Source organism: Stomoxys calcitrans, chromosome 2 (genome assembly GCF_963082655.1).
Source record: "Stomoxys calcitrans chromosome 2, idStoCalc2.1, whole genome shotgun sequence".
NCBI classification, from domain to species: Eukaryota; Metazoa; Arthropoda; class Insecta; order Diptera; family Muscidae; genus Stomoxys; species Stomoxys calcitrans.
The window spans coordinates 234,410,832-234,423,937 of NC_081553.1; the positions used below are offsets into that span (position 1 = coordinate 234,410,832).

At 34.6% G+C, this 13,106-nt stretch overlaps 1 protein-coding gene across 2 annotated transcripts in view; it reads left to right on the forward strand.

Moving 5' to 3' along the window:
- Nucleotides 1-6,857, forward strand: part of LOC106095616 (alpha-mannosidase 2) — a 62,616-nt gene extending 55,759 nt beyond the window's left edge. For both annotated transcript variants that reach the window (XM_013262861.2, XM_013262860.2), the window contains 2 exons: nt 1,567-2,095; nt 2,164-6,857. In XM_013262861.2, coding sequence (XP_013118315.2) covers nt 1,567-2,095; nt 2,164-2,917 — 1,283 coding nt within the window. In that variant the 3' untranslated portion in view covers nt 2,918-6,857. The remainder of the gene's footprint in view (nt 1-1,566; nt 2,096-2,163) is intronic.
- The last annotated feature ends 6,249 nt before the right edge of the window (nt 6,858-13,106 follow it).

The window sequence follows — 13,106 nt, forward strand, 5'->3', positions numbered from 1 at the left end:
TAGAAAACGAATCTGTTATCCAATTGTCGGACCAAGTGTTTGGAGGTCCATCCCAACCCCCAAAATACCCCTAAATCAGACACATTTACCGACCATGGCAATATGGGGCTTAAATGAAAGGTAGGATATGAATCTGATATTCAAATGTGGGACCAAGTGTTTGGGGGACCACCCCTCCCCCAAAAATACCCCCCAATATGCGGCTCAAATCAAAGGTCTTTGGGAGTAAAGCACGAATCTGATATCAATATTCGGGAAAACGTGTCTATGGGACCACCCCACCTCCATAATACCAGCCAAATAGGTCGTATTTGCTAACCATTTCAATATGGGGCTTAAAAAAGAGGTCTTTTAGAATAAAACACGAATTTGATATATATTTTTAGGGCCAAGTCACTGAATGGCCACCCCATTGCCAAAACACCACCCAAACTGGGCATGTTTGCCAACTATGAAAATATGGGGCTAAAATTGAAGGGATTTGGGAAGGCACCACGAATCTGATATCAACATTCGGGACTAACTGTCTAGGGAACGTTCCAACCCCATAGCAATCCCCAAATAGGACATTTTTGCTCACCATGACAATTTGGGTCTTAAAAAGGGTGAAGCTCGATATTGATAGTTTCTAGGGCCCATATCAAAAGGGGTTTAAATGAAAAGTATTTGAGATTAGAAAATGAATTTGTTATCCAAAATGCGGCCAATGGCAACATGGGGTTCAAATACAATAAGTGATATTTGAGAGTAGAGCTGGACGCTGATTTATTTTCATGGCTAAGTTCTTGGGGAACAAACCCACCCAAACACCCCTAAATCGGACATATTTACCGACCATGGCAATGTGGGCGCAAATGGAAGGTATTGGTATTGTAAAGCACGAAATTGATACCCACTTTCGGAACCAATTTTCTGTTCGTCTACCCATTCTCCAAAACACCCCCAAACAGCAATTATTTGCTGACCATCGTAATTGGGGCTCAAATAAAAGTATTTGGGAGTAGAATACGAATCTGATATCCAAATGTGGGACCATGTATTTGGCGCACCGCCCTTTTCTCAAAACACGCCCCAAAGAGTAAAAATTTAATTAAAAAAAGAAATTTTTTTGAGTTTAGAAAACGAATGGTTCAGAATAAGAGATAAGAGAGATGAGAGATGAGATATAGGGTAGGTGTAGGGTAGTATATAGTCGGCGACGCCCGACTTTTGCCATTCCTTACTGGTTTCTGTTTCCAAAACTGGCTCTAGCTTATTTGAGAAGCTGGACAAACTGGAAAAGTGTATCCAGCGAGGAGATATATTAAGAGATGAAGAAAATTTCGCAAATTTGTTGCGTTTTTTTTTATTAGGTTGATCTTTGTTAGGTAGCTACTTTGGGGTCCGCCCTCGTACCTAAGGTTAAAAAAGCTTAAAATATGATAGAAACAGGCAATTTAAATCACTCTTGGAACCTAAAGCCCTTTAAGAGATTATTGTCGATAGATATCTAGCCATTCTTGAGTCATGGCCCAAAAAATCAACCAAGCTTCAATTGATATTTTTGTTGTCATTTTTAATTTACAGGTGATGTCCAATTGGAAAACAATTTCATGCGTTTGCTATTCGATGAGAAAACTGGTTTTTTGAAGACCATAACACGTAAAGGCATCAACCAACAGTTGCTAAATCCCATGCAATGCGCCATTAAATTCGCCGCCTATCGTAGTGCCCAATTCCATTCTGGAGCGTATCTATTCAAAACCGACCCGGAACAAAGTGAAGCGGAAAAGGATGTCCTGGAACAATACGAAGACAAGCGCATTATAATCACATCGGGTTTGATTGCCAGCGATGTTACAGTCATTTACGGACCATTCTTGGCACACACAGTGCGTATCTTCAATACGAAAACTCATCTGGATGCGGCCATGTATATTGAGAACGATATTGATTTTGAGCCACCTCCGAAGAATAGAGAAACCGAATTGTTTATGCGTTTCGTAACTGACATTGACAATATTGCCCCTGTGAATGAGGGTAGCTTGAAAGACGGTGATACTATACCAGAATTGCCCGAATTCTATACAGATCAAAATGGTTTCCAATATCATAGGTAATATTTTTGATTTTGTTTTTTTTTCAAACGGTGGAGCAACAAATTTTCTCAATTGCTCTTTGCAGGCGTGTTAAAGTTCCCTCCATAGGCATTGAGGGCAATTATTTCCCTATAACAACGGCGGCCTTCATTCAAGATGAAAAAGTAAGGTTCACATTGCTCACCACCCATGCCCAGGGGGCGGCTAGTTATGAACCCGGCCAATTGGAAGTAATGCTGGATCGACGCACTCTTTATGATGATTATCGGGGCATGGGTGAAGGTATCGTAGACAGCCGCCTAACACGCCACAAATTCTGGGTGCTCATCGAAGACATGCCTGGCATGCAGAATACCGGCAGCCCCAAGAAATATCAAGTGCCCAGCCTCTTAACAAACTACATTGCCAATGGTCTGCGATATCCCCCCAGCGTGTATTTTGTGGAGAATTTCGAGAATCCCCCTCAATTGAAAACGAAAGCCTCACTGCTGGATAATGACGCTTGGCCTTGCGATCTGCACCTGTTGAATTTCCGCACCCTTTCCGAGGAACAGCTGCAACTGTTCCCCTCCAGTTCGGCTTTGATGGTGCTCCAACGTCAAGGTTTCGACTGTTCCATACGCAATTCACAACAAACCGATCTACTTGCCAATGTGTGTCCTTTCAAACGCAAGGGCATGGGTCATGTGAATTTTAACAAACTGCATTTAAGTTCTTTGGAGACGACCAGCTTAACGGGCACCTTGCCAGCACATAAGCGCAAACTTTTGAAAAGTTTCAACGACATCACCATAGAGCCCATGGAGTTACTAACATTCAATGTTACCTTTAAGACTTAGAATTGCAATGGGAGCGGCGCCTTTGTTTTGAGTGCGAAACCACAAAGCAAAGGCAAATTTTAGTTGTTAATTAATTATTTATTCTTTCTGAGAATCTCAAAGAAAAACAAAAACCAAGCAACCAACAATGTTTCTTATATTGACTGATTTTGTAGTTGTTTTCGCTTTTAATTTAATTTTATGTTAACACCTAACCCCTCCCCCCACACACACCAAACGACAGACTGAGTTTGAGAAAACATCACAGTAACTACCACAACAACATCAGCAGCTATAAACTAACGCCCTCTATCTATCCTTTCCGTTGATTGATTAATCATTCCAAGAAGTAATGGACAATTTTTTTCTTTAACCACAATAGCTTTCACTGCAGTATTCCAACAACAACAGCACCTAAAAACAAACATTTAATTTATTCATATTTATTTATTTATTTGTTTTTGTCTATTAATTCTTCTTTATCTTCTTTACATGCATACCTCTTTAGTTTGTTCTATACAAAGGAAATAGTACACATTATATTTTTAAGTATTTTTCTAAATTTATACATGTAAGTTATTGTTTTTTATATATAGATATTTATATATATATATAGCATATATTATAATAGATAATAGGTTTGTATGTGTGTGTGTGTGTATATATACATAGTACACAATGTAGAATGTCCAATATAAGGATCAGTGAAATGTTGTTTCCTTGCCATAGACGCCCGACAACCTAAATCTTCAATTATCATGGTAACTTGTCATCATTTCATATGAATCCAACATTGCTGCATTTGTCGGAAATTAGAATTAATACAGAATAGAATGAATCAAGTGCAATATATGCCAAGACGTCCTCTCTTATCCTTCGTAACATACTAAAAAAATATGCTAACCTATGTTCAAATTGTATTTATTTAAAAAAAACAAATCAAAATATACATATTTGGCTATGCGCAATAAGAGCCCCCAATGAAATAAGTCCTAATGAACTAGGTCGTAAATAAGATAAATCCCAACTTAAAAATTGAAATAAAACCCCCAAGAATATGAAGGCAAAAATTAAGTATATCCCAAAATTTGGAACTAATTTTTTACTTAAGGGTCAAAAATGAAACAAGTCCCCGAAATTATGAAACTGTCCTCAAAAATTTGTTCACACCTCAATAAGTCCCAAAATGTATGGTGTTAATTTAGGGCATCTTCTTTGGGAGTTATTTCTTTGGGGTTTATTTCGTATAGCCTACATATTTACATAGATAAGACTACGATGACGGCGACAGTACATGTTATTTGTATGTATGTACCTTTTCTCTCTCTGTTGGACAAATCCATGTTAGAAAAAATACAGCAATTGTACTAAAATGAAAAACGAATATGATGTATAATTATTATTATATTTCGTTATGGTTGCCTCCTATGGCTTGGTCATTGATTTCATATATTTTTCATTAATCTCCCATCAATAAAACCTTTCATTCTAGTGATATTCATTCTCATGGTCAAACAGCCCGTATCTCCCTCCTTTGGGAGTTTAATGAAAAAATAATGGAACATTATTATTATTACTCGTACTCGTAGTAAAACGCACTAGGTTTATTTTTCTCAGGCATTATTTAAAGGAAATATACATTTACACATTGATGATATTAATATTTAATTTTCATATTAATAATTATTACAATTGAAAACATGATGTGGCATGACAACCCAAACAAAAAGCTCACACAACAGACTATGTTCTAATTATTGGACTTATTTAATTATTTTGCCATTCTGTTATAATCTGAGGCGAATTGAAACAAGATAAGCTTTGGGCAAGGCGAATGACATAATCACCAGGTAGTGTACCGTAAACAGCCATGCCAAACTATTTGAGAACATCACCAACACGTCCCTCCAGCCAGGCCTGAAACTCTGGCCTGGCCTGTAAAATTTGTTTTACCTCTACCTATCCTCCATTTCACCCCCTCCAGACGGCATAGAGATCGTACTATATGCAGACGATTGCACTATCATGACAACAGACCCCCTATCCATTGTTGACATTTGCGATAGGTTAAAGGTCTACCTAAACGAACTTGCCGCTTATTACGCTGCAAGAGATTTGAAGATATCTGCCATCAAATCTTCAGTCACATTGTTCACTACAAATACGCGTGAGCTCAAACACATTCTCCCCACGCGCCACAGTAATTTGCGATAAGGTCAAAAGTAGACACAAGGTCCTCGAGTCACCTGCCGGCAGCACTTGGGGTGCTGACAAAGAAATCTTTTTGACCACGTACAAAACAATTGACCGGTCTGAGGGTTGTTGTTGCAGAAGTGTGTTATACACTGAGGCGGTAGCCCTTATCGATGAAGAAATCCATAGGGTCAATCCGGTGCGTGCAATCGGTTGCCATGGGCTTGACCGGTTTGAGGGTAGTTATGCAACGTCTCGTTGAAAAGGACATATATCCAGGACAACGAAGTTCTGGATAAATGACCAGTACTGTCTTATGTAGAACATCTGTTGTCAGAATTGCCATGATATGTTTTTCACAAATAAATGTGGCCACTTGCAGAAATATCTCTATTGTGAATGGCAAAATAAAATTAATATCCTGGGGCCGAATTACCGAATACGTGAATGAGTAAAATCGTTCGCAATCTCTTTATTGTGAATTATGTATCTCTTTATTCAACGGGAATTTTTGAAATTTAAGAACGCAATTATTTATAGGAACTTTGAGATAAAAATGTATTCAAAAGTGGCATCACATACATTAAATACGAGATGAAATATCATTCGATACGAAAGCGCCCTCGATCACCCCTGTTTGTTGATGTCGAAAAATAGTCTCGGACGGTATTTATTTTCAATGAGTTATCAGTCTTTTTGACACTGACGAATCTATCTACACATGAAAATACTTCCTTTTTGCCCGAATTGCCGTTTAGGCAAACTCTTGATGGCTATAAAACCAATTTTTTTTATTAAATTATGTGCAAAAAACCTCATAAAATATGTCTTCAATCCCCACACAAGTTTTGCAAATTTTATTTGTAAATTTTCCAAATATATTCACTTTTTTGACAGGTTGGCAAATGACGTTGCCACCTCATGCCAAACAAACAAACTTGCGCTGGAAGCTTTTTTTTGCGGCTTATGTATCCTGGGGCCGAATAAACGCATACGTGAACGAGTAAAATCGTTCGAAATCTTTCTATTGTGAATTATGTATCTCTTTATTGAAAGGGAATTTTTATCATTTAACAACGGGAATCTTAAAATCGTGCTTTATTTATAAAAACTTGGACATAAAAATTTATTTACGAGTGGTATAACACCCATTAAATACGAGATGAAATTTCATTCGATACGAAAGCTCACTCGATCACATATCGTAGAAGGAAAAGGGCCTTAATTCGTGCCTCCATCAAAGATCCTAGAAAAATCGAAATTTCACTTGGAAAACTAATTAATGGCTGTATCTTCTTAACTATGCTTCGTAGAGGGAAATGGGCTTTAATTTGTGACTCCATCAAAATTCCTTGAAAAATCGAAATTTCACTTGGAAAACTGAAAATTGCTGTATCTCCTTAACTATGCGTCGTTGAGGGAAATGGGCCTTAATCGTGACTCCATCAAAAATCCTTGAAAAATCTAAATTTCTCTTGGAAAACTTAAAATGGCTGTATCTCCTAAACTATGTGTCGTAGAGGCAAATGGGCCTTAATTTGTGACTCCTTTAAAAATCGAAATTTCACTTGCAAAACTTAAAATGGCTGTATCTTCTAAACTATGCGTCGTAGAGGAAAACGGGCTTTAATTCGTTCCTCCATCAAAGATCCTTAAAAAATCGATATTTCACTTGGAAAACTTTAAATGGTTGTATCTCCTAAAGTATGCGTCGTTGATGGAAATAGGCTTTAATTCGTGACCCCTTCCAAAATCCTTTAAAAATCGAAATTTCCTCCTAAACTATGCTTCGTAGAGGGAAATGGGCCTTAATTCGTGACTCCATCAAAAATCCTTGAAAAATCGAAATTTCACTTGCAAAACTTAAAATGGCTGTATCTCCTAAACCATGCGTCGTAGAGGGAAATGGGCCTTAATTAGTGACCCCATCAAAATTCTTTGAAAAATCGTAATTTCGTAATTCGTCCCCAGTACTAACATAAAACACAGCAAATAATTTGTCTCTAGGGGTGAAGGGACAGACAGAATCCGGGAAGACATTAGTATGCATCCTTTGGGATTCACTTTCACTTTTCCCTAAAGGCCAGTATAATAATTGCTTTTTTTTCAATTTCAATTAAAAAAAATTTAAAATTTTAATAAAACTGTGATTTTATCATTGATATTTGTGTAGTGTTTCAAAAAGTAATAGCGATGGGTTTTCAACGGCGAAGAACGAATATAGTAACAGCCTTAAACAAAAAAATTGAAATTACTACAAAAACAGGAAACTAAAGTTTATTGCTTGTGGTGGCTTGTAATTAAGTAATCCTATGCTGAAAATTTATGCAATTCGAATCATATAACAAGTTGTTTCAAGGGGGGAAAGGGAAAGTGAATCCTAGAGCACACCCGAATATTAAGTTTCTTCGGAAGGCGGAATCATTTGTGGAACCCAGAAGAAACCAAAAAAAAAAAAAACTTCATTGATGATAGGCTGCATAGAGCCAACGTTTTCTTGCTAGAAATTTGTTTATCCAACTATTCAATTGGGTTTAATACAATAAGGTTTTAAAATTTCTTATTTTTTTTTTCAATTTCCTCCTAGTCATCCACGATTTGCCTAAAACCTTTTAAAGATTTTAAAAATTATTAATAATTTTTAAATTTATATAGTCCAGCTTTAGACAGTTACATATTGTTTTTACAAAAACAAAAATAGAAAAGCAAAAAAAAATACACTTTTTATTTGTGTTAGAAAGTAAAAAGTTTATATTTTAAACCAAATTTATGCATTATCCTTCTGTGTATTATATCTTTGTTTTTATGACTGATTATCATACATATGAATTTAGTTTATATATGCTTATTTAATAAACAAACATATTTATTTGCTTAGTTATGAATAATTATACATATATACACATACATAGATGAAATGTAAAACTTGCCTTTTTTAGCAAAATTTATTTTAAATCGAATTTCACCAATCAAAATATAATAATTTTTATAATTATTTTAAATCTACATACATATGTTAGCAATCTTTAATTTTTATAAAAAAAATCTAAGCCAAATTATTAAAAAGAAAAATATATATTAACTAAAATATATACAGAAATTTGCACGGAATTTTAGGAAAAAAAAACAAATACACGTTCAATGCATCTACAAAAACCAAATTGTAAATAAAAAAAATTATCTCACAAAACTAAAAAAACTAGAATCGTAACGAAGCGAAAGAAAACCAAGACGTTTTTATATAGCGCCACATCGGAAGAAACAAAAACAATGAAAGTATTTAAATACCATAGTTACTAATTAAATAAAGCCTCGAGTAAAATATATATTAAAAACAAAAAAAAAAGCAAGAAAAAATTAATAGAATACCGAAAACGTTTATGAATGAGTATAAAAAAAGGAACCCCCATCACCACAAACAAAAACTCACAAAAGTTTAATAAAAGACAACATAGTTCTTAAATATAACAGAATTATATATACTTATTGATATTTTAAAAAAATTAAGTTTTAGGTACTTTTAAAATACTTTACATGATACTTACAGCAACAGGTAAAAGAACGATTTCAAATAAAAAACAAAAACGATTCTCCAAAAAAAAAAAAAAAAAACAAGATAAAAAATATTATTTTTATTCAAGGCTTTTCATGGAAAATACAAAATATGGGATACAATGAAATCAATTTAGTTAAATCTAAAGGTAGGTACCTTTTGTAGACAATTGATTTTGAAGCAAAAAAACTTTCATTTTTTGATTTTTTAGGGCATTCCCTCATTATTTATGATAGCGTATTAATTTTTGTAGTTTTTCAAAAAATCTTTTTTGGTTTGCAAGGCTCGAGGTCATGAAAACAATTTTTGAAAAACTGGTGTTGTGTTGTTGGTATTTTTTTTGTTCTGAAAAACAAATATCCATACTTCGAAAGACTCCTGTTTTCTTCCTCAGGGAATTTCGCTGAAAGTTTTTTACAGTTTTTGTAAGTTCAAGATCTGATGTGGAACTTTATGATCAGTTGTCGACACTCTTATTTTCGAAACATGACTTATGTTTTTTAACATTCGGTATTCCCATGGAGGATGATAAGAAGACTTTTACTTTCAGAGGTTTAAAGAACATTGACTACAACTTGCTATTGTGGGAGATTGGATCTGTTGGGTGGCATCAGCTTTATATCATATCCTCTGTTTTCGCGAACAGGCAAACTTTTTTCCAGCAAAATATAGATTATTTTTGTTTGTTTCTCTTTCGAGACGAGCTGAATGATCGAAGAAGTCTTCTAACCAAAGACGAAACGCGTCCCATAGTGGTTGATGTGTGTTGCTACCTGTGGCTTTCCTTTTCCATTTGCATCTTCGATCATTCAGCTCGTCTCGAAAGAGAAACAAACAAAAATTGTAAAATTTTATGATGTCGCCCTAACAGGCAAAAAAAAACTTGATAGATTATTTATTTGACAAATGTGTCCCAATAAGGACAAAAAGTATGGTTCTATAACGAAGTTAAATCACTAATTGAAAGAAGAAATCATCTATACTACCGTTGGAAACGTTTTAGGATACTTGAATTTCATAATGCTTACAAATGCGCATGGAATCTAGTAACGTCCACCATTATCCGCCAAAAAAATCCTTATTTTAGCAGGAAATTTCGGGAGGCATTAAACACAAAAGATATCTGGAGGCATATTAAATCAATTGGAATAGGGGCCGATAATATAGCAGTTGATGATAATGTGGATTTGGATGCAATTAATGAAAGCTTTTTAAATATATGTATCTCTACCAAGGCCCAGAATTAACTTTTATGGGAATGTATTGGGTTGCACAAAAAGTAATTGCGGATATTTTAAAAGAATGTAAATGCATTTTTAATAAAACTTAGAATGAACTTTAATCAAATCTACTTTTTTACTCTTTTTTTTCTAAAGCAAGCTAAAAGTAACAGCTGATAACTGACAGAAGAAAGAATGCAATTAGAGTCACAACCTGTGAAAAAATTTGTCAACGCTGACTACAGCGGTCAAAAAAAGTATTCATCATTCAATGTTTTTTTTTTAATAAGTCTACAAAAGACAATTGGAATAAAAACATATTAAACTAATGATGCAGTAGTGCTTGTGTGATATATATGTACACAATTTCATTGTTTTTAAAGAAAAAAATAGTATTTATTGGAACAAAAAGGGCCATTTTACAGCTGAACACAAAAAATTAAACAAAAAAAGTATTCATCATTGCAAAAAAACAAAAAAATAAATAACATAATTTAAAAAAATTAATACTTTGTTATTCGACCACCGCGTCTTATAACTTCTTTTAAACGGTTTGACATCGATTGGACTAATTTTGCGGTTATATTTTGGTCTATATTAGTCCATTCCTCCATTATCACCTGTTGCATTTGACTCTTGCTCGAAAAATTGCGCGTTCTCAATTTGCGTTTGAGATGTTCCCAAAGATGTTCAATTGGGTTCAAGTCGGGACTTTGAGGAGGAGTTTTAATGACTTTGGGGCAGTTATACAGCATCCACATCTTGGTATTTAAAGCAGAATGTTTGGGGTCATTATCTTGATAATATTGAAAGTTATTACCAAGCCCAAGTTTTACAGCACTATCTTTTAAATTCCTCTTTAAAATGTCAATGTAATACTTATGATCCATTACTCCATTAATAATTTCAAGATTTCCCGCTCCTGAAGCCGCCATACACCCCCAAACCATTAAACCACCTCCACCATGTTTTACAGTAGCAACTGTGTTTCGTTCTTCAAGCTCTGTATTTGGTTTTCTGTACACTATGACCTTTCCATCGCACCCAAAAAGATTAAACTTGCTCTCGTCTGCAAAAATGACTGTTTTCCAAAATGATTCGGGCTGTTTTACATACATTTTTGCGAAGTTTAGCCTTTTCACTCGGTTTATTTTATTTATAAAGGGCTTCTTACGTGCAGTTCTTCCTCTGTAACTATGCCTTTTGAGTGTATTTCGAATTGTTTGTGTAGTAACTTCCTTCCCTAAATATTCCATAGTGTTTTTACGAAGAATGGTCGCATTTGTCTTCGGAGTTTTCTGAACTTGCCGCACTAGCCAACGCACATCTCCAACTGAAAGTGCTTTTGGTCGACCAGATCTTGGTTTATTGTCAACAGTTTTCGTTTCTGTCCACTTTCTGATGATGGATTGTATAGTAGTTCGTGGTCTATTTAATATTTCACTGATAGTTTTTTGAGTTAAACCATTCCTGTGGTGTTTTATTATCAAAACTTTTACCTCATCAGAAACCTCGTTTTGCTTACGACCCATTTTGACAAAAACTATATTTTCAATGAAATTAAATATTTGCTGTCAAGGGCAAAGCCTCCTTTACTAAATAAAACAGAAAAGGGGGATTCCCAAATAATATTTGAATTTGACTTTGATGATAGCACATCAATGATGAATACTTTTTTTGTTCTGTTTTTGGTGTTATTATATAAAATTGCATTTTTTGCGCTAATTAAATTTATTTTTTGAATTTATTTTAAAACATATTACGAAAAATAAACTATTGCATAAAACTGCATTATTTGTTTACTTTAAATTTTCTTCAATTACCCAAAATAAGTGAATTTATTATCAATTTTGCTAATGATGAATACTTTTTTTGACCGCTGTATATGAAAAATCCGCAATGACTTTTTGGGCAACCCAATATTAAGTAATATTGACAATGATATTACTCCGAATCCATTTGATATCATCGATACCGTCAAATCAATTAAATCTAATGCTGTAGGATCTAATTGATTCTAAATTTTTGAAAATAATATTTCACCATATTCTGCCTTACATTTGTTATTTCTTTAACAATATTATATTAGGGAGCTGCTATCCACAATCCAGGAGACAGGCAAGAGTATGACTACTCTCGATACCGAAAAATAATTAAGAATTTAGACCTATAGCCATACTTCCATATATTTCGAAGATATTTGAACACCTTTTGAAGAAAAAAAATTCGCAACATATTACGGATAACTCACTTTTATACAACCTCCAATCAGGATTCCGGCCGAAGCACAGTTGCACTACTGGACTTTTGAAAGTTCTAGAAGATATAAGAAGTAATATTGACCGCAACAAAATCACTTTAAGATCATTCTAAGCCGTTTTACTCTGTTGACTCCAAAAATCTGTCTTAAACATTTTTTTAAATTTTCCGAATCTTCAACAAATCTGATTCATTCCTATCTTTCTAATCGTAGCCAATCTGTGTCAGTTGGAAATCGTAATTCTAGATGCCTTCCAGTTTCACGAGGTGTCCTACAAGGTTCGATATTAGGCCCTCTCCTTTTTTCTTTGTACAGCAATGACCTTCCCAAACAGTTGCAGAGTTGTTGTATACATATCGATGATGTTCAACTGTATATAAGCACGTCAGCTAAGAAAATAAATGATACCATAGCTCGTCTGAATAACGACCTCGACAATGTTATTGCGTGGGCGAATGGCCTTCAATTGAATCCCTCGAAGTCAAAATGCATAGCCATTTCCAGAAATCGCACAATATTGCCGCTAAGTATTAATATTGTAATTAATGGTTCTGCAATCGAAATGGTGACTTCAGCGAGTAATCCTGGCGTAATTTTTGATGATAAATTATCATGGGCGAATCATATTAACTCGGCAGTTGGCAAGACGTATGGTGTATTAAGGACCTTATGTATATTATTTGGGTCGCTCGTATACTCCCATAGAAATCGGAATGCTCTTGGCAAAAACATATATCCTGCCAAAACTTTTATATTCATGTGAAATTTTTTCAAATTCTCATGCAGTTCTTAAAAATATATTACATGTTGCCTTTAATGATGTTTCGCGATATGTTTTTGGTTTGCGTAGGAGAGATTGGATATCGGACTTTGCCAAACAGTTGTAAGGTGTCACTTTCGATGTATATCTTAAAATACGTTCGCTGCTGGCACTGCACAAAATAATATACGCAAATAAGCCGTCTTATTTGTCTGCTATACTTC